General features: G+C 36.4%; 2 protein-coding genes across 6 annotated transcripts in view; both read left to right on the top strand.

The window, feature by feature from the left end:
- LOC124636133 (G-protein coupled receptor moody) overlaps positions 1 to 11,599 on the top strand; it is a 59,269-nt gene extending 47,670 nt beyond the window's left edge. For both annotated transcript variants that reach the window (XM_047172060.1, XM_047172059.1), the window contains exons 7-9: positions 6,775 to 7,001; positions 7,239 to 7,382; positions 10,135 to 11,599. In XM_047172060.1, coding sequence (XP_047028016.1) covers positions 6,775 to 7,001; positions 7,239 to 7,382; positions 10,135 to 10,565 — 802 coding nt within the window. In that variant the 3' untranslated portion in view covers positions 10,566 to 11,599. The remainder of the gene's footprint in view (positions 1 to 6,774; positions 7,002 to 7,238; positions 7,383 to 10,134) is intronic.
- Positions 11,600 to 13,292: 1,693 nt separating this feature from the next.
- On the top strand, positions 13,293 to 21,712 carry LOC124636382 (zinc finger CCCH domain-containing protein 14). Of its 4 annotated transcripts, none has more exons than XM_047172460.1 (13): positions 13,293 to 13,536; positions 13,754 to 13,796; positions 15,019 to 15,186; positions 15,286 to 15,917; positions 16,019 to 16,287; positions 16,495 to 16,647; positions 17,163 to 17,301; positions 18,227 to 18,402; positions 18,823 to 18,963; positions 19,320 to 19,834; positions 20,645 to 20,688; positions 20,757 to 20,827; positions 21,491 to 21,712. In XM_047172460.1, exons 1-13 carry the CDS (start codon positions 13,498 to 13,500, stop codon positions 21,639 to 21,641), a joined length of 2,541 nt encoding a protein of 846 aa, XP_047028416.1. In that variant the 5' UTR covers positions 13,293 to 13,497; the 3' UTR covers positions 21,642 to 21,712. The 4 variants fall into 4 exon arrangements, with proteins under 4 accessions (XP_047028416.1, XP_047028414.1, XP_047028413.1 ...); XM_047172458.1 differs by having other exon boundaries at positions 20,630 to 20,688; XM_047172457.1 differs by having other exon boundaries at positions 20,645 to 20,827.
- The last annotated feature ends 602 nt before the right edge of the window (positions 21,713 to 22,314 follow it).

The raw sequence follows: 22,314 nt of genomic DNA, 5'->3' as shown, positions 1-22,314 counted from the left end.
CGATTATGAATTAAAGTGTCATCAGGATGTCGGAGACTTTGATGCCTTTGTTAACATTATTCGAAGAAATATAAAAAACGTAGAAATGGGTATTATTCAAGAGCACGAAATTAAATTTAAGGAATTAATGTTGCCTAAAGATATTGCCACTTTCAAGGGGACTATGACAGTTCATCAGGTATATTTTATACAACAAATAAACATTAAAAAATATACTGATGTTACCATATACAATGTAATAATAATACATATATTTTTCTTTCAGGTCGTTTGGGCAGCCGATTCTGCTTATCTAGAATTTAGAAAACAGAGCTGTTTCGAATGTATAAGTGTCGCTTGTAAACATGGCAAACATATAAGATTTTTCAAGATATATAATACTCCAATTGGATCTACAATGGAAAATGTAAAGGTCATCCCGGAAAATAAAAGAATTAAGGTACTTAGTGATGTTACCATTCGCTATGCTAATACCGATGATCCAATGTTACATGACAGCACGCCATCAACTTCAAGTCTCCGCAGTGTTCGACACTCCTGGGCCAATAAATGTTTTATAAATAATTATACAAAAGCGACAGATCATGAAAAAGAATTCCTTGATTTTATAAAGAAATGTGAAGATGATGATGACGATCCCTTATCAGATTAATTAATTAAGAAGGTATTAATAATATGGATATTGTTATTGTACACGCTATGAAAAAGGATTAGCGTTAACGAATCTTGAAGACTAAAATCAGAAATGTATACCATTGATTAGCTTAGTTGAATAAGTTATTGTTTTGGAATTAAGTTTAAAATAATTATTATCTGTAGTACGGTGACCAGCACATCCACCTACCCCAATATGTCAAAGTTTCCTAATGGAATTTGACGCTTTTTACACTGTTGCAATAAATTGAAAATCTTTTAAAGAAATTTGATAGTAGGTTGAAGCGCTGGCTACTGCAATAATGTTACTACCCTACCTACTATTAATAATGTTAATGACAAATATTTTATGTTTTGTTGATTATTTATTAATTTTCATTAGTGTAACCAGAGATCTCATTAGTAAATCACAAAATATCATTAGAGAAATTATGTTGCTCATTCGTGTCACTCAAAAATGTGTATTTTCCCTGTTATTGGAAGAAATTAAAGGTTTGTTTGATTAGCATATGTTTTTTTAACTAATGAATGCACCTAGATATATAAACATTTTTTTTTTTAATATTTTTCAAATATCATGCAATTCACACTTTTTTGGCCCCAAATTTGAAATCGACCCAAAAACATATGCTAATCAAACAAACCTTTAATTTCTTCCAATAACAGGGAAAATACACATTTTTGAGTGACACGAATGAGCAACATAATTTCTCTAATGATATTTTGTGATTTACTAATGAGATCTCTGGTTACACTAATGAAAATTAATAAATAATCAACAAAACATAAAATATTTGTCATTAACATTATTAATAGTAGGTAGGGTAGTAACATTATTGCAGTAGCCAGCGCTTCAACCTACTATCAAATTTCTTTAAAAGATTTTCAATTTATTGCAACAGTGTAAAAAGCGTCAAATTCCATTAGGAAACTTTGACATATTGGGGTAGGTGGATGTGCTGGTCACCGTACTACAGATAATAATTATTTTAAACTTAATTCCAAAACAATAACTTATTCAACTAAGCTAATCAATGGTATACATTTCTGATTTTAGTCTTCAAGATTCGTTAACGCTAATCCTTTTTCATAGCGTGTACAATAACAATATCCATATTATTAATACCTTCTTAATTAATTAATCTGATAAGGGATCGTCATCATCATCTTCACATTTCTTTATAAAATCAAGGAATTCTTTTTCATGATCTGTCGCTTTTGTATAATTATTTATAAAACATTTATTGGCCCAGGAGTGTCGAACACTGCGGAGACTTGAAGTTGATGGCGTGCTGTCATGTAACATTGGATCATCGGTATTAGCATAGCGAATGGTAACATCACTAAGTACCTTAATTCTTTTATTTTCCGGGATGACCTTTACATTTTCCATTGTAGATCCAATTGGAGTATTATATATCTTGAAAAATCTTATATGTTTGCCATGTTTACAAGCGACACTTATACATTCGAAACAGCTCTGTTTTCTAAATTCTAGATAAGCAGAATCGGCTGCCCAAACGACCTGAAAGAAAAATATATGTATTATTATTACATTGTATATGGTAACATCAGTATATTTTTTAATGTTTATTTGTTGTATAAAATATACCTGATGAACTGTCATAGTCCCCTTGAAAGTGGCAATATCTTTAGGCAACATTAATTCCTTAAATTTAATTTCGTGCTCTTGAATAATACCCATTTCTACGTTTTTTATATTTCTTCGAATAATGTTAACAAAGGCATCAAAGTCTCCGACATCCTGATGACACTTTAATTCATAATCGGCAGTCCTTTTGATCACTGCTCCAATGCCATCAGGAGCACCCTTGCCGTGCCCAGCTTCTTGGTAATTCCACGTGACAAGATTTAGTTCTGGGAAGTCATTCCTTAATTGAGTTAATATATAAAATATGTATTTATTTCTGTACTGGCTTGTGGGACTATCTGTTAAAATGTGAATGCGATTAATTTCTGATGATCTGTTAAACACAAATTTAATTAAATAATTTAGATGAGCCCACACTGCCGCTGCATCATGACGGGTACATTCACTGGCTGTGCAAACAGAATAGGCTTGAGTAGCATTGGAATCATTTTTTAAATAAACCACTGCTGTATGAAGTGAGACTTGACCACGGCTGCCACCAAAATGCATGCTTTGTACTTCCTCCGAATATTTATAAGAATAATTTTCCGAAAAATCCATATGAATCAAGGCTTCATTAGTAGTTAGAGATTCTTTTAAACATTTAATAGTAGCGTACTGGTTGACAATGTTACTCGTGTGGGACAAAAATTTTGGCAGCATATTTTCCAGTTCAATTATCAGGTTACGAGGATCAGATCTCTTTGTTTTCTTCTTGATTATTTTTATTTCTTTCGTGTCTACTTTTTTGGTGTCTCTTTCCCATACCATGTACTGTATTTCTTTATCATTTCGGAATTCTTTATAAGGTACTGTTTTATTTTTACATGAAGCGCATTTGCGATTAAGACAATCTAGCCTATATTTATCACAACAGATTTCCTTTATCAAATTCTGACTATCTTTTACATGAAGAATATTATTCTTATTAAGAGCCGCTATTAATAGGTTAAAATTTGTGTGCAACAAGCAGGCGCAGGTATCACGGTCGTCAGTCGGAAGAGAGACCCAAAATGGTCTGAGTCTTGTAAAAGTCGTGTAACTAATTTTAATGTTAGTATTTTCAGCCAAAAATTTCTTGTGTAAGTTTTTTATAGAATCTAAGAGATATCTGACTTGTTTAACGATTCCATGTTTCTTCTTATATTGTTTCTTGCCTGGAGTAATGCGACTGTTAATGTCGTCTTCGTAAAACTTTTCTACTAATTTTTGAATGTTGATGGTATTACGTGCATTCTTCTTAAATCGTTCTCGAAGATGAACTTTCCGAAGGTCAGTAGCAACCTTAAATTTTTTAAACTTCTCTTTATCAATTAACTTAGTGATAACGCGTTTGTCTTTAATGTTTGCAGTTTTTGCAAATTTCTGTGTTATTTCAGCACTTAGAAGTCTATCAAATAATTGTTTCTTGTCTTCATTTTTTGTATTTTCTGATTCATTACTTATTTCACCTGTTAGTGTAGATATTTTTCTTTTTAAATAATTTAACCTGAACCTGTACCTATTTAATAATAATATATAATTTCGTTTCTCTTTTTCGTGCTGCATTTTCATTGTTTTGATTTTTTTTATTAGTTTTTGTTCACGCATACTTATTTTGGATTTTATTTCTTGGTTTTCTATATTTAAAGGATCTGTATTCATGTTAACATTTTCAATATCACAACTTTCTTCAGTTACTGCAACGTTCTCTATAATTCTTTGGCTTACTTTCTTTCTATAAAACTTTTTGGCACTCTCTTTCCATTTTCGTCTTTGAATTCTTTGCTCGCGTGGACTCATTTCGTTAATACTTTTAATTTTTTTATTCTCCTTCGCTTTTAAGTAATATTGTCTTTTTTTTTCTTGCTCAGCGGCATATAACTCAGGATTGTTTTTAATAGTTTGATATTTTTGTCTTCTAGCTATTCTACGCCTCTTTAATTCTTCCTCACTTTTTTGTTTTTTTGGTTTCGCCATTATTTAATACTTAATCTAAAAGTAAACAAAAAAAAATCATTAGTGTGACTTTCCATATCATTCGTGTGACTCGTGAATCGACACAAATGAGAGTGACACGAATGAGATTTTTGGAAGTAATTCGAATTTATTTCGTAATAGAATGTTCTAGAGAATATACCGTACATTGGAAACAAAATATGCTCTCAATGGTTTGTTAAACAGCCAAATCAAAAACAAAAAACACATTTAACTTTGCACAATATGTGACAAAACACTAATGATATAAATTTGTTACCAAAGTCAAAATCTTACCTGAAATTTGGAATTTCTCTTAAAATAACGCCACACACAACTGACGAGCACGCGCGTTCGGTCGCGACTGAGCACACGGGACGCGCGCGGGGTAAAGGGCAGGGTAAATCAGGGACGAATTCTGTTTACTGATGCATTTTATTACGGTCACACAAATGATACTTTAAAAACCAACAGTTTTATAAAGCTAAAAAAAACATATTTTTTTATACCCAGCATTCGTTTTAATATCTAATTATTCATCTTTAAAGTGTATACAGAAAAATACCACAGTAAAATTTAAATTTCCTCGACGCATTATTTCGTTTTTTAGAGAGATTTAGAAAAAATAAGACTTTGGAGCATTAACACTAATGAGAAATAGGTACTAGTTTTAGATATGTCTTTTTAATTTACAATCATAAAAGATTCGTTTTAACTGGCGTTTGGACGTCTCATAAGACTACATGATTTAAAATAATTTTAGTTACGATAAATTCTACATCATGAGAAATAAATGAAATTATATGCTTTTGGCCCCAAATTTGAAATCGACCCATTGCTGTACATTGCGGGCTGTTTGGCCGCAGTGTTTTTCGGTGCGGAGTAGAGCGCTTCGCTCTTTGTTGACTCGGCGATAGTTTCTTCGATAATTCTCGATTTATTCAGAAGTTCAGAGAAATTATTAAACTCTTTGCGACGTAAGCGTTTTCGAATTTTGCGATGAAGTAGGCCGTAAACCATATCGAGCTGCACCTTCAATGATAGGTCGCCCGATGGTAGGCGCGATAACAGCGCTCGGCTCTTCGCTATGAAAATGTCTGTTCGAACATCCTCGGCCTGTTCGATTCTAAACAATTCTCGGTATATTTTGTACTCGGGGCGGCGATCTCCGTATGCGTCGCGTAGGTATTTTATTACGTCATTCCACGACGAAACTTCGGAACGAATGCTCTGCCACCAGGTCGCTGCGTCGTCTGTCAGCAGCATGGACATGCCTTTTATGGCCACATCGTCATAAATATTGGTGCACTCTTTATATGCCTCAATGGCGTCGATGAACGTTTCCACGTTTTCCTTCGCCGATCCGGAGAATCTCGACGTGCATCGAGCGAAGTTGCCGGTCCTCTCTGCCGCGCTCGGCGTTGGTGCCGGTGATGCGGTCGGGGTGGACGCCGTCGCGGACAGGCGTTGCAGCATGCGCTCGCACATATCCGCGTTGGACTGCTGGATAGTCGTCAGCAGTGCGGTAAAGTTGTCGCGAGACATGGTGACGCTATCGTTGAGGTCTTCGGCGTGCGAGCCATTGAGTGATTGCCGTTGGCGCGTTCGCGGCATTTTAAACGGACACTATGGTACTCGAACACGTACACGAACAATAACTACATCAATTGTTTATACTTAACACCAACTAGAGTAGGTATAAGGCCCTAAAGTTGGGACGCCATCTTTCGTAGAGGAACCTTTGTGAGGGCACGCGCGGCGGATCTAGCAATACATGCGATCGATGCTTATCGCGCGCGGCTCCTGCGTCTACTGATTAAAAAAAACAAAATGTCGGCGCGCCCGTCGCTGCGCGTTCGTGGCGCGTCGGCGCGCATTCGCGTAAGCTACGAACGTCCCGCCCCTTCCGTCTATTCTAGGAAACGAGCGGGAACGCGAGTTTGGCGGCGTCCGGAAATGCGCGGGGTAATTCGATTTGCGACACAACTTAAAATGAACGAAGGAAATCAAATTATGATGAAATGTAGGTGACATAAAAGAAGTAGGTACTCTTTTAGGGAAACCATATTAAAGCAGCCGTGCAGTAACAACAAATAATAAACTAAAAGTTCCACCCAGCCGAATGTCTTGCTCATCATAATTTTGCCTCAAGCTAGAAATCCGATTTACACTTCGATGTCATAACTTTTTGGATGAATGTTATATGAAATATGATATTCCAGACTTACTCACTAACCCTCATATATTATAACAAAGCGGTTGAAACAAAAAAAAAACTGCTGAAACACTGTACACTTCTGGCACAGTTCTATAAAATTTTATAACTTTTAACTTTTACTTAACGCAATTAACTTTTACTTAACGCAACTAAGTATCTACATTCTTATTTCCTACTCTGCTGCTTATTTGCCAGAAGTTGTATATGGCACTTCATTTCTATGATTACTTGTTAACGATCAACAAAACGAACAAGAAAAGCCTAAACTTCTATTTATTCTAAATCCTTTTCACAGTTCAGAACAACGTATGCGGGAACACCAAAGGTCCCAGCACACAAGCCCTGGTACCCTGAACAACAGCACTGACAAGAGGTCTACAATCAAAGACAATAGAGAGACGAAGGCGAGACGCAACGAGTGGAGGATCACTAAGATGGTGCTGGCCATCTTTCTTTCCTTCCTCGTTTGCTACTTGCCCATTACTATCGCGAAGGTGGCTGACAATCATGTGCATTACCCTGGTAAGTATATTTTTTCATTAGAGCACTTAATTTGGGGCAGGTGGTTTCCTGAAAATCACTGTCATCTTCCGAATGAACTTTTAATAAGACTTATATCTCACTCATTTTAAGAGTTTAAAAAGATATTCGGTAGTCTAAATACCTTAAACGAGCTGGCCAAAAGATCAACAGTTGTAAAGTACAGGTAGATAATTAAATCGTATTGCTCCTAAAATACTTACCTACTTCTCTTTACAGTATTCCACATCACGGGCTACCTTCTGCTGTACGCGAGCGCATGCGTAAACCCGATCATCTACGTGATAATGAACGCTCAGTACCGCGCCGCATACGCAGCGGCGCTGTGCTGCCCCCTGGCGCGACTCTCAGGCCTCACCAGCGGTGCGTATCCCTCCTCGCCGGTCGCATGCCAAGCCGTCAGGAAGTCGGAACGCACGTCGGCTCTCGCCTCATATATCAGACCGTGAAGGTATCACTCGATACAACGCGCTATTGGCAATGGTGACGCTACTGGTGTTTGGATTCTCAATGGTCTTTTGATTCTTCAGTGTAAATAATTCGGTATTGCTTAATTGTGATTGGCATAATCAACATTCAAAAGCCATCGTGTTCTTAGAATACCTTAAACGAGGAAATTATAGCCATTACTAAGATGGACTTTTACCATTCAGCGCATTGTATCCCATTCATATTCCATACTGCATGTTTTGGCACGTTTCACCGAAAACACAAAATGCTTGATCAGGTCACCACATTAAGACGCCACCGTGATTTTGATAGCCGTTTGCCATGCCAAATTATAGGACTACCCGCTTACCAATGGATCTGAAATTTTGATATCGGTAAATTGATATCTTTATCTAGATTCTGCCAGAACGAAAACACGATACTGATAATTTTACTCGATCATAATTAATTCCGAAAACACGTCTAAAAAAGTACTATTTTTGAAATTACAAGGAAGTTACACTATCTTTATGTTTCAAAATTACTCTAATATATTCTTAACATCAATATTAACGTTCTGTCAAAGTCATTTTTCCATAACTATTACCAAACATTTTTAATTAAAGTTTTAAGATATTGGATTTTTTGAGCGGCAGCGATCATGATAGACGCTACGCAATTCTGAACCTTATGTCCGTGCTCTAGCGATTGATACACAATGTGTACGGAGACGAGCCAGTCCGGCGATAGCCCTCGTCGAGGTCGGACCTGCGCATGTTGTCGCTCCGGCCGTAGGTATAATAATTTGTGACGATAACTCAGATTTGCGCGCGGCCCTATGTGTGCGTCGGCTTGTAAATATACAACTTTCGCTCGTGTGACAGTGACGTCGTCCGAGCATGACATGTTCTTATCGCTTTTTGTTATGGGTACAGTCGTTTACAAAAATGTCTAGTTGTTCACGAAGAAAATGTTTAAGGAGTCAGGTAGCGTTTCAAAAAATGAAACAACATCCAAAGCTTTTTATTATTACATCTTACAGTTTTTCATTATTTTCCATTGACATTTATTTTCTCATAAGTTTTTTCAAATTGACATTGACAGTATCTAAGAAATAAATGAGGTGAAATATCTAAGATGAATTAAATACTCCTTACATATTTTCTAGCTCGGGGTACGAGGACAATAAATAAAAGTGTGGACTTGATTTTTCAAGTAGCGATTCAGAATCATTATAAATAAATAAATATTTTTATTGGGTATTAAACAAATCAAAAACTAACTTAATAATTTCAATAGATATTTAAACAGATAAATAAACATTAAATTACGTAATAACTGTTTTTCCTTAAACAGCCGTAACCCCTAAATAACTGTATTTGTACCCGACTGTACCTCTTGTCACGCACACAAAGTCACTGTATATGTACAAGGGTTACCCAGACATAACCGCGCGCAAGACTGAGTTGAACTTACTATAAGCACTCTGAGAACAAAAAATCTATGGAGACCGTGTTATACTATAAATTCTTTTTTTTTACATTATATTATTATTTATATTTGAGTTTTAATAAATATGTTTAAAAATGAATTACTTAGCTTCATTACTTCTTTGATACCTTACAGCTTCACTACATACATTTATAGCATACATAACACACAAGATCTGCGACGCTTTTATTCCTTAACCACTTAATTTTTACTAGCTGTTTAACGCGATTTTAGCCGCATTCCCGGGGAACTTCTTCCTGTGCCCGGATAAAATATGGCCTACATTCACTGGGGATAGTGTAAATCTCTAATTGTGAAAGCAAATCAAATCAGTTCAGCAGTTTCAGAGCTTATACAATCCACAGAAACAAACAATCAAATCTTCCCTCTTTATAACATTAGTATAAATTATTTAACACTGGTCAAACGCTTTCATTTGATACCCATATTGAGAGAGCTATAAAAAAACAATGCAATTCAGCATTTTCTGGCGGTGGCTATCTTGGACTTTAAATAATATTATACATGATTCTACATACTAATCAAGCCCTTTCATTTGATATCCATACTGAAGGAATTGTAAAAAAAATATGTTATTCGCCATTTTGTGGCGGCGGCCATCTTGGGCCGATATTCACCAAATAAAGCTAGGAACACTCCCGATTAATTTCATTTCAAACAAAAAAACCTAAATACATATCGATTCATCCGTTCTGGATATACAAACACACATACACGACACACCACACATACATACACACAACCATATGCGTCCAAATTATCATATTACTCTTCATAAAAAGTTTTCATTACAAATAATTTTTGAAAGTACAACAAAAAAAAAATTCCGATCAAAAAATAAAAAACTTAGGTAAGTTGCGGCTCCCTATCTTCCCTGTTCGGTTCTCCTGACCCCGCGCTGACCTCGGCGTGTGCGATTGGCTCGAAATTCAAATTTTACACATTGAGTGAAGAGTATAGCTTGCGCGACGCGATAGACGCGGAAGTGTAGTGGGCGGAGCTATCTAAAATCAAAAAATCCGCGGTGCGGTCTTAAACACCTTACCTTACCACACCAAATTGTCACCTTACCTTTCAACCTATCATCACTTGACTGCCTCAGCCACCATACCGCATGCCAAACTCAGTGTCAATATTTATTCAACAATTAACTAGTCCTTTATTCTTTTTAGAGAAATGGAACGAGCGTCACGGGTACAGCTACAACAACACACAAACGGCGCTCAGCCAAGTATCACTGGGGGAGTCGAGAGCCGACCCTCGGGCAACCCTGGCACCTGCCGGCCCTGGCGGAAGGTAGACCCCAGGTCCCCCGACTCTCATAGCACTGGCCCTCAAGGGATCGGACCAGTCACTGAGAGCGTCAGCTTTGGGCCCAAAATTGGAAAAAGACTTTCTGGACAAAAACTTGGTTCACAACAAAGTATTGCCAATAAATCGGATCATAATCGTCCTCAAGTAATGGGATCACAACACAGCATTGGTTCAAAGTCTACTGGACATCCAATCAGATCCCTAACGACGGGATCCCAACTAAGTTTAGGGCCCAAAGTCACTCGATTCCAAATTGAAGATATACGAAGTGACATACAAACCAATGTATAGCGACTTGTCGCTCATTCATATGACATACCAAAGATATTGCAAGACTAATACCAAATATTCCATGCATTTTAATGAATTTATAGTTATCGCATGTACAATAATTATCGTATCGTTAGTACCTAATATAATAAATATTTTACTTAAATTAAACTTCAGGTATTACGATAATACCCGTAACTAATCAAGTTTCCCTTAAAATAAAAATGTTTTAAAGACATTGTTGATAATTTAAATTAAGCGCATAGACGCACCTACGCTCTCTTCTATTTTTATTTATTAAATAATTACCATGCACTTAATCTCAATATCCGTCCTATAATGAGCGACAAGTAAGCGATTATCGACATAATATTGTTATGTAAATAAGGTGATTCTTAGTAAATAAGTATTGTTTTATTCAGGCTTCTGTCTTCCAAAATACTTTGCTAAGAAATGTTATAATTAAGTTACTGTATCTACTTTACACTCCACTTGGTTGTAATTTAGGTAGGTACCTACGTTAATTAATAAATATCGTGTACTAGCCACATAATACTGCATGTACACCTGGTATAGTCAGTTGGATGATAACAAGTACCTATATCTACCTAAAGAAATTCAATTCGTTTTATATTTGTATCGTTGTCAGTAGAAATCATAGACAGCCAAATAATGAGGTAGGTAGGTACAGATTTTTCAATCCCACATTCCGTTAATTTTAAGTAGATTTTTATAATATGTATTATGTTTTCTAAATAACTATGACATTAAGCACATTAAAAAAAAAATGTTAGAGAACTACCTACATTCCATATATTTTGCGGCCAAAGATGTATAAAGTTTTAAATAATATGTAAAATTATTTTTATCTCATGACCAAATACCACATAACTAATGACTAAATTTAGATTTAAGAATAAACAGTATTTTGTATGAAATAATTAGTCATACTCAACTATATAATTTACCAATATGCCATATTATGATAAGGACCTTGAAAAATATTTGTAATAAATTATTGTGTAAATAACTAGTTTATTCGTTATTTATTATTTTGTTATTATGATCCATGTATGACTTCAAAATAATATCAAAGGTTGTTGGAAAAATATAGGTATTTTACATCACTTTCAACTATTTGTTTTATTTGGGAACTTTATTTCTATTACTAAAATAAGTGGTCTCCCATAACATGAAACATCAACAACAATGATGAATCTTATCTAAGTACTAGCTTCTGCCAGCGGTTTCACCCGCATCCCGTGGGAACCTCTGCACGAACCCGGATAAAAAAAGCCTATAGCCTTCCTCGATAAATGGGCTATCTAACACCGAAAGAATTGTTTAAATCGGACCAGTAGTTCCTGAGATTAGCGCGTTCAGACAAACAATCAAACTCTTCAGCTTTATGCTATACCTACCTACCTCCCAACATAGTGTAATTTGAGCATTAAAAATAGGGCTGCCATTTCGAATTTCGCCAAACCCGGACAAATATTTAAAAAAACCCGGACATTTGGCGTAAATAGCATTTTTACCCCGGACGAGACCGATTTTTTTTTTAATATTACTATTACTACTATTATGTAATTCAATGAGGTTCTTCCTTACATGTAACGTCAGGGCCATATCTAGCTCAAGTAGTAGGTACCTAGTATTGCAAGATTATGACTTAATATTTCGAAGGTCATTAATAAGAAAGCTCATATGGAAACTAGGAGTTAGCTTCTTGTTAGTAATAGGACTTAAAACGGCGCTACCATTTTGATAGGTTAGACAAAAAAATGTTGAAAAATACAAACAACCGTAAAGTGAAGTCGCCGAAAATTTTTGAGTTTTGGGTCACTAAAGCACCTAAACTTGTATAATAAAAAAATCCGCAAAGTGAAGAAGCCGCGAGCGAAGCGAGCGCAAATTTTTTTGAATATTGGGATATTAAAGTAGCTAAACGTAAAAAAGATAGTGTCAAGAAAGGAAGCCGTAGCGAAGCGAGCGCGAAAAGTTTTGAGTTTTGGGACACTTCGACTTCTGCAGCCTGTGTGTCGATTGTAATTCAACTCGTAAGAAAAATGTCCGGGTTTTCCCCGGACACTTCTTGAAACCCCGCCCGGACGTCCCCCGGACGGCCTCCAAACGAGGACAAATCCGGGGAAACCCGGACGGATGGCAGCCCTAATTAAAAACAATGTCTAGAGTCTAAACAAAAAATAGTTCTCAAAATCAATGTCAGATGGCGTTGTACCTACTACACGTGAGTGAGCCTATCTCAAGTTAAAAAAAATATTGCACCGAACCCTTTGAGCTCAGACACAAGAAATTCAGATTTCCTCCTTTTAGTCCATATTTTCTATTTTTTTAATTGTTGTAACAAAAACGTTTCGTTATAAGATATAACGTTCCGTTCCTTACATTCACGCACCTAGGTTAGCACCATATCTAGTAAAAAGCTAGGAAAAAAAAAAAAAACAGAATACCCTCATTATTTTTTCATTCGATTAGGCTTACTTAAAAAATATGCCGTATAATAATTCTCTCACATACAAAACTGACTACTGCCTGTGACGTTTAATTTGCCTTAGATTAAGCCGTCTACATAAAGCCGAAGCCTACAACTCCGCCCCTAAGACGACCCACTGACCCTACATAGCGAGATTTTTATTATTTTATCTTTTCATAGACGAAACTATGGACACCATAATGAAACTGCGTGAAACAGAACGTCTCTGAAGAAAACGTCAAACACAAATGACAAACCTGCCAAAAATAAAAATTATCAAAATGTTTCATAGCGTGATTGCTACAAAGCAATAATTAGTTAAGTTTAGTGATTATTTCTATGAAAATACACTTAAATATACTCTTTCAGGAGTGTTGTGGGGTGTAAATCGCTCATCTATATGGAGAAGACTTGATTAATTTATTACAGTGTACTTGTAAGATACAAATAACAAAAATGGATGTCGTCGGCAGCGAAATTGGCCAGAAAATGCGGGTGAATATTTGGATATAAATGAGTATTTAACCTAAAATAAGTGTTCATAAAGGCTAAAAATTTATTTGCATTATGTTCATGCTTTTACGATGGTTAATGGAGCCGTAATATAGCGTAAAATTTCGCAGGGAGCGATCTGTTCCGCATTTTTGTTGACACGAATTTTATGACACTTTAGAACTATGATTGTATTGATTATTTTATATTTTACTTTCAGTCAGCCATCAAGGCCAAACTAACAGAATTAGGATGCTATGTTGGTAAGTAACAGTACATTATATTTATATCCAATCTAGCCCTAAAATACATAGAGCAAAATGTATAGTTTCATTTCCAAAAGCAATGCATTGTAACTAGAGACCTACTTTAGGTTCAATGAATGGTAAACAGGCTACCAGGTTATTCATAACTTTGGATACAAGATGTGACAAAAGAATAATTACCTTTGTATAATAAGGCCTAATGATTATATCACAATCTTTAGAAAGAATATGTAATATGATTAGAAAGGAAAGGAGGTTATTATTTTGATATAGTGTATAGGCCTTTTTCCAAACTCCTCCAGGTAATATCACCTCACACAGAACTAACAATCTTTTCAACCATATACATATAAAAGAACATTACGATATTGTTCTTAAGTGAACACTTCGAACCTGTCATAATAGCTTTCAATTAAATAACAACCTTCAAGAATTATACTTCTATATAAACCTATGCTAATATAATAAAGAGGAAAGAATTTTTGTTTGTTTGTTCCTACCCTAGAGATGAGAAAAACAATTTGAAGGGTAAACAATTCTGAGTAACATAGGTTACATTTTATATGGGTACAGTAAGAAGTTCTCCCAGGATATGGATGAAACCGTCGGAAACCAGCTAGTTTGCCATAAAGATACAGCTCATATTTGGTTATATTAAAACAATAATCTATAGCAAATGAACAGTTTGCAGTGTTTATTTATTACTAATTTAACAAAGTTATAAACAACATTATTATCAAAATTATAGTAAAGTTCTACAATTTAATGCATTTAGTTTAGTTCTTTACAATTAAGCCAATTGTTTTAAATAACCATAAATTATTAATCTCACCCATTAAAATGTAAACAACACAAAAGTAATAAACAGTTTATTGACCCTTACAGTTATATCGTAATTATCCAAGTAAATTCAGTAAAATATAAGTAAGGTTAAAATATTGTCATTTTATACTAAGTTTTATTACGTCAGTTTACCTTTGCACATAACTTTTGTTGCTATTTATTTTGTCACTATTTCTGCTGTAGTTAAAGTTAGGGTACAGTTTATTAAACATTATCAAGTTTAATGATATTACTTATATGAATTGGAAAGGTAATTTTAGTGGTGGATTTAGCTCTGTCTTTATATAAAACTACCTGTTTCAGACATAAGATACCTTTAAACAACAACAGATTTATAGAATATTGAGAACAGCCCTAAAACATATATTTTTTGTAGATGACGAGCTTCCTGATTATGTAATGGTAATGGTAGCAAATAAACGGACACGGGCGCAAATGGAAGACGATCTTCAGCTGTTTCTGGGTGACAACACGGAGCTGTTTGTCAATTGGCTACACCAAGTATTGAAAAAGCTCCAAGAAGTTACAGTAGCTACACCCCTCAGTAAGTTAATACAAAATACTTGAGTTTTCTTAAACTATGTTTTCACTGTGTACATTTTCCCTGGCTATTAAAAGATTCTCATATTTTGGTTTCTTGCAGAAGCAACTGAACGAGACAAAAGCAAAGAGAGATCTGATTCCAAAGAGCGAAAAAGTAAAGAAAAGAAAACAAAAGATAAACAGAAAAAGAGTGATTTGAAAAAGGCAAAGAAAAAGGATAAAGAAAAGCATTTTCGCAAAAAAGACGATAAAAAAGCACACAAAGTAAAAAAGAAGAGCAAACATCACGATATGATTCGGCCCAACATACCTCCTTTATTGATGAATATGGAGAAAGAATCTGAACCTTCAATAACAGATGTTTTTGCTGGACAGATATTGAAAAACCATGGGATCACTTTAGAAGCTGCTCAAGAAGAAATAAGGGTAGAGAAAAAGCCTGTAATAGTAGAAGCTAAAAGACCAATTCTGCCTATTATTGACCCGGCAACTATTTCATCACAACCTGAGACCCAAGGGGAGAAAGAAGAACCAGCGAGAACTAATGTAGCATCCCTTGGTGCCCCAAAAGAGGACCAGATAAAGGAGATAACGCAAATTGAAGCTAAAATACAGGGGTTAAAGCAGAAATTGGCAGAGCAGCTAGATTCTATGTCAGATGATGAAGACTTTTTGACCATAAGAACTGAAGCGGAGGAGTTGATGAACGATTTTGCTGAAGATGTATTACAGGTAATTTTGTTTTTCTGAAAGTAATAAAAAAACTATCTAATTAAACAACAACTAAATTTTTTGAGGCACCTGTTTGTAACAATAATGTTTTTGCGTTACAGGAAATATCACAACAGGCGCCACCCGTTCCCGTAACGGTTACGCCTCCAATAGAGCGCCCGAGGTCCCCAACCCCACCACCGCCTCCCCCACCCAAACCCATAGAAGTCCCCAAAGAACTCCCAAAAGAACCCACAGAGACCTTACCCCAAATAGAACTCAAACTCCCCAAAAGGCCTGTGAGAGATAGGCTCGGGATTCGAGAGGAACCAAAAAAGGTTCCCGAACAAAAACAAAAGGAATCTAAAACGAGGACAGAGAGTCCCGAAAGGTTGTTAAATTGCAAATTTGAGGTAGTAAGAATAAATATGAGCTCAATTACATTATATTTTTATTTTTACTGCTTGGCCATATTTTTTGTAAAAAAATTGACTTCAGAGACAAAATTTGACACTGAAAAATTTATATTTAAATAATAAATTTGATTGGCCAACATTAATCGCCTTTTGTGCAGTTAATTCACATAGTTTATTTTCAGGTTTACGCCTGACAGAGAGCCAGACTTCTGGCCTCAGACTAAGTCAGCAAAGAGTCGTCTTGGAGGAATTCCAGAAACTTCGAAGAAAAGTACTGTGTCAGAAGAAATAGTAACTGAGAAACCAGAACCAGCTCCAAAGAAACTCACTTCAAAGTAAGTGGGTCCTCACTTGTATACAAGATAAAGTTTACCGAGTTGATCTTCACTTCTTCAGTATATTACTTACAATGGGTATATACAGGGGGTATTAATATAAAATAGCGATGAGGTTATTTGTAGCTATTAAAAGTTGCTAGGGATATTCAGTAAACAGAAGTGATCAAAAACTTACCACTTTTTTAAACTTATATCATACTGTCGTCATTTGCCAACGGGTTTGACGCATTTGCTTCTCAACATGTACACCATGCTCAAATGGTGCACTTCGCAACTTGTACACTTCTCAAATGGCACACTTCGCAACTGGTGCTCTTCTCAAATTGTGAACTTTGCAATAGGGGTACTTTTTAAGATAACCGTTTTTTGCGTGAAAGAATAATAAACATACATAGATATGAGTAGGTTCGTAGTAGTACGTAAAAAGCATCCAATTTCTCAAGAAACAACCTAACATCTCTCATATATATTACAATTATGGGTGTTTTTACAATATATGGACGTTATTTCAGAGTGTCAGTGCTAGAGAACCGTCCGACTCGCTCGACGTGCGCGAGCGTGGTGCGCGTGCGGCCGCGGCCGCGCGTCGCCGCGCCCGCCAGCAGCCTGCTGCTCAGAGCCGTCGCCGACGCACATAAGAGCTTACTCAATGTGAGAAACACAATCATTATATTTTATTTAATACCTTTTTATATATAACCGTAGTCGTGGTGGCCTAGTGGGCAAAGAACCAACCTCTCGAGTATGAGGGCCCAGGTTCGATTCCAGGTCAGGCAAGTACCAATGCAACTTTTCTAAGTTTGTATGTACTTTCTAGGTATATCTCAGACACCAATGACTGTTTCGGATGGCACGTTAAACTGTAGGTCCCGGCTGTCATTGAACACCCTTGGCAGTCGTTACGGGTAGTCAGAAGCCAGTAAGTCTGACACCAGTCTAACCAAGGGGTATTGGGTTGCTCGGGTAGCTGGGTTGAGGGGATCAGACAGGGCAGTCGCTCCTTGTAAAGCACTGGTACTCAGCTACATTCGGTTAGACTGGAAGCCGACCCCAACATAGTCGGGAAAGGCTCGGAGGATGATGACCTATTTAACGACAAAATAGCCTGTTGTCGGTTAAACTCAATAACGATAACGTCTTATTAAATTAGGCTGATAAATCAGCACTTTTCGAACGTTAAAACAAAAACAAAAGACAGCCCCTAAAATGCCTCCCCTTCACCACTTCCTATGTTTATTTGTTGTCCCATTGTTATAAATATGTTCATAGTTATTTAAAATTGATTCTTATAATTTAACTATGATAAAAAAGAAGTCATATTTGTATTCACTATACAATCCTGCAATAGTATCCCATATAAAACAGCCAAAATTACTTACGACCTAATAATAAATATATGATATAGCGCGTATTGTGAGGAGGTTTCTGTCTCTAGTGCCCTAACCACCGGTACCTTAGACCCTGTGCCCGATATCGGTGGCCACCTATTTTTATATACTTTTGATTTTTTAAATACTTAATATTATTTTTAAATGGATAAACGAAAATAAATATATAATGTGTCTATATCTTCTAGGCGCCACCAAAAGTAGAAAGCGAACCACAAATCAAACGTGCTCTAGTGCTACCAATGCGTCGATGCGTGGACGCGCAAAAGATCGTCATACAAGTGCCTTCGAACAACACGCAGGAGACAGACCGGGGCGACAGTATTAGTCTCGAAATGGACAGTGATGATGATAAAAGCTCTAAGTAAGTTCTTCTGAAGAGTTTTTATTCCTGTACAAAACATTTTTTTTTTGTAGTAACACTGACTTGTTTGTACTACTACAAGTAACTACTTAAGACAGTCTATTCTTGAGTAGCCATAATTTTGCGCAATCCTCACTTGTTTTATATATCTCATCTGTGCTCTCATATATGTTTTATCTGCCTCATTTCTGAATAGCATAGAATCTATTAAAACTTGCCAGGATTATTTTTGTATAGACTCATAGTTAGAGTACAAATGCATATTACCATATATTTCAATTAGCTATCATAATATTAAGTTTTCTGATCCAATTTAATAAATCTAAACTCTGCCTCTTAAAAAGATGCTCACACACATGTTTACCAATATAAATATTCTATATCTTCATAATACCTAGATATAATAATCTTTACCTTCAGGGTACCAAGTGACATTGACAGGGACGAATATATCCCCGCCCCAATCACTAAGAAGATAATAAACAATGAATACACGCCGTCTCGTAGAAACGAAGGCAGAACGGCCAGTAGGAAAGACGACACACTCATAATTGAAACCATGTAAGTAGACAAAATTCAACCTTATTTGTATGTGGAGAAAGCGTAATTTAATTTTAGCGAAAGTGCAAACTTTATTATTGTGAGGTTATTAGTTTAGATATTAGTAAAATGGATGCATGTAAAAACAAGTCCAAATATTGGATTGTCATTTTCTTATGGTTCAATTCAACGGTGTTGGAGAAAGCCTCCTATTTCAAAATATTTTTACCCAAGAAATCCGATCATACCCCTAAGTAAGTAAGGCACAGACCAATCGCTCCAAATATTGCTTAAACCCTTCACTGATACACTACATTAAAAAAAGAATAATATCTAAACGGAATGTCCTTTTAATTACTCTACTTTATGTTTTTCAGTAACATTCACAATCCATCAGTAGATAAGGACAAAAACACACAATTCATAGTCACTATGGACGGTTACCATCCAAACGCTTTCCTAGCAAAGAAGCTCCTAACTGAAGGACTACTCAACGAAGACGACGAGATTAACAAATTGGAAAAAGAAAAACCAAAATTACCTGAGAAAGAGCCAAAGTCTGTAGAGAAACCTGTTGAAAAAGTTCTGGAAACTCCGCAAAAGAAACGACTCAGTAATACGAGCGAAGATAGCGATACACAAGTTATCATCAAAAATGAGGAGGAAAAGGCTGAAAAAAGAAAACACACAGATGTATTAAAAGTAGATTCGGTGCCGGCTAAAAAGAGGAGGGCGTCCCCCATTGTATTTGATGTTGATAAGAAAGGAGAAAGAAAGAAAGAGGAAAGAGAACCAGAGAGAGTGAGGGAAAGAACGGAAAGTGTGAGCAGTGACCAGCATGTGATAGTGGCCACCGTCACAAACACACATAAATATGACTCTGTGCCTCCATGTGAGTATATTTTTGACAAAATTCAGTTATACCTTTTTACAAAACTTTCACATTGCCGAATTCTGGCAACAATTGACAGCTACTGGCTGAAACGATGACGTTTGGCGATCCCGCGCGTGTTATAACGCAAAAGTTTCTAAGAAAGTAGCTCGCCAATCAGATGTTCGGGGGACCGTCAAAGTTATTAACTCCACCCTCATTAGTCTTAAACATAATTTACAAAATAAATGACCAATCAGTCAATACCAATCATTGATAGATTGGTTTTGATTTGACAAGGAACCAGATCGCCTCGTAAGTTCTAGTAACTGATCACTTTTACTGTATGTTACTTAACTTACAAGAAGGAGCCCGACCTACCGTCTTTACGGCACCTCCGCTATCTTTCCTTCCTTCGTAGGAGATTTTATTAACACGCTTATATTGCTTTACTTATAACTATGTATGTAAGAAAATCTTGGAATCTTAATTTGACCCACTCCCCAGTCTTCGATTAGGATGAAATTTTGCACACGTTCGGAGTTCTGGAGTTAAAAAACTTCATTTTTTCGTATTCCTAACAGCAAACTCTTTTATTTGATAACCATATCATGGCGGTCCAGTCCGCCATTTTGGGGAGGTCGCCATATTGGATTTGTAATGACGTTTCTTAGCTAGTCATGTCATTGTCATTAGAACTCCGAACGTGTGCAAAATTTCACCCTAATCGGAGAACGGGAAGTGGGCCAAATTACGATTCCAAGATTTTCTTACATACACAGTTATAAGTGAAGCTAATATAAGCATGTTAAAAAGCCTCGTTGTTACCAGTAAGCACGGCGGAGCGAACACCGGCGTGGTGCCGCGCGTTCCCCTTGTGCCGCTACGGCGCGGCGTGTGCCTTCGCGCACCCGCGCTGCCGCTTCGCCGCCGCCTGCACGCGCCGCGCCTGTCCATACGACCACGCGCCCGGAGCCAAGGCCGCCCCTGCTGTGCCCGTGTCGCCTGTTATTGGTGAGATTTCAGTTTTAATCGTTAGCTAGCTTCAGAGATACCTCTACGCATCGCAAACGCGGCTGCAACTTTTGGATGACCCATGACCGTGTCTGGAGATCCCATAACATATGGTGAGATTTCAGTTTTAATCGTCATCAATAGCAGCCTTTTTTATCGTCCCACTGCTGGTCATAGGCTCATATCCACTGCTCTATGGCCGAGTGGTGAGTGCGTTGTGAGATATTTTTTTACTTTAGAGATGCTATTTTTATATGTATATCCGAAAAAAATAGATGTAGAATGTAGTATTTCCAAAAATATCATCATTCTCCGAGCCTTTTCCCCAACTATCATAACAATGTTGAGGTCGGCTTCCAGTAGTTAACTACTCTTACTTAAGTAAGAAGAAAAACTATGTTTTTTTTTATGATCACCCAGACCAAATTTTTTGTCATTATGTGAAAAATAATTATTATTTAGCTTACCCTTTCGAGCGGTAGTTGGTTATCGTTGAATTTAGGCATTAAAAAATTTCATACCTTAACTAATTACCTGTATAATTCTAATGAAAACTACGCACTTCTCTGCACACTGAACACTCATTCAACTAATTACCAACCTTATGACCTCAACAAAAAGGTCTATAACACAAAACCATAAACGCAATTTTTCTTTTCTCAGCGTCCCATGTAGTGCCAGCCGCAAATTACAAGACAATATCAGCAGTGGTCCCGAACATGTGCAAGTTCTACCCGAACTGTGTGAACCCCGCTTGTCACTTCTACCATCCGAAGCCTTGTCGCTACGGCAAGAGTTGCGTCAACAAGCTTGAGTGTAACTTCTATCACGCGGATGTGCCTGCCAAGTGGAGGTACCCTGTCTAAATATATGAATTAGTCATTACTTTGTTGTTTTATTTACTTACCATTGCAGATATGAGCTGATTTTTAGGGTTCCGTACCCAAAGGGTAAAACGGGACCCTATTGTTTTCCCTTGGTAATCTTCTGGTAAATAAGCCATTATTACTGCCAAGTTTCATCAAAATATACAGGGTTACTTGTAAGTAGACCGCATCCTTTCATCTCTTTCACGCAATAACTATCATCGAATAGGATGAAAGAGAAACAAATATACCTAACTACTCAATCACGCCAGAACTGCTTGCTATGATGATTTGAAGTCTGTTCGAATACAATTCACGTAGATATATCTATACATATAATAAAATGATAGAAAAGTCAAAACTGTACATTGAATATTTTTTTTTTTAAGAATACTTGGGGGGTGATCCATAATCGATTCTGAACCCAAATATGTAGTTTTTAGAATTTTTGTCTGTATGTCTGTTTATCTGTTTGTCCTGGATAAACTCAAAAAGTACTGCATGGATTTAAATCAAATTTTGCATGACTATTACCTGGGGGCCGGTTCAACACATAGGCTATATATTATCACGCTATCACTTACGGGGGTTGAGCAATGAATGATTAAATAAACGAAACTG

The sequence above is a fragment of the Helicoverpa zea genome, chromosome 14 (assembly GCF_022581195.2).
Source record: "Helicoverpa zea isolate HzStark_Cry1AcR chromosome 14, ilHelZeax1.1, whole genome shotgun sequence".
Taxonomy (NCBI): Eukaryota; Metazoa; Arthropoda; class Insecta; order Lepidoptera; family Noctuidae; genus Helicoverpa; species Helicoverpa zea.
This window is presented reverse-complemented; position numbering and strand designations above follow the sequence as displayed.

Bases quoted from the DNA above. Each gene is read 5' to 3' on its own strand.
- LOC124636382 (XM_047172456.1), top strand. From the start codon at position 13,498: ATGGATGTCGTCGGCAGCGAAATTGGCCAGAAAATGCGG. The intron at 15,918-16,018 runs GTAATTTTGTTT...TTTGCGTTACAG, and splicing joins TTGCTGAAGATGTATTACAG to GAAATATCACAACAGGCGCC. The intron at 16,648-17,162 runs GTAAGTGGGTCC...ACGTTATTTCAG, and splicing joins CCAAAGAAACTCACTTCAAA to AGTGTCAGTGCTAGAGAACC.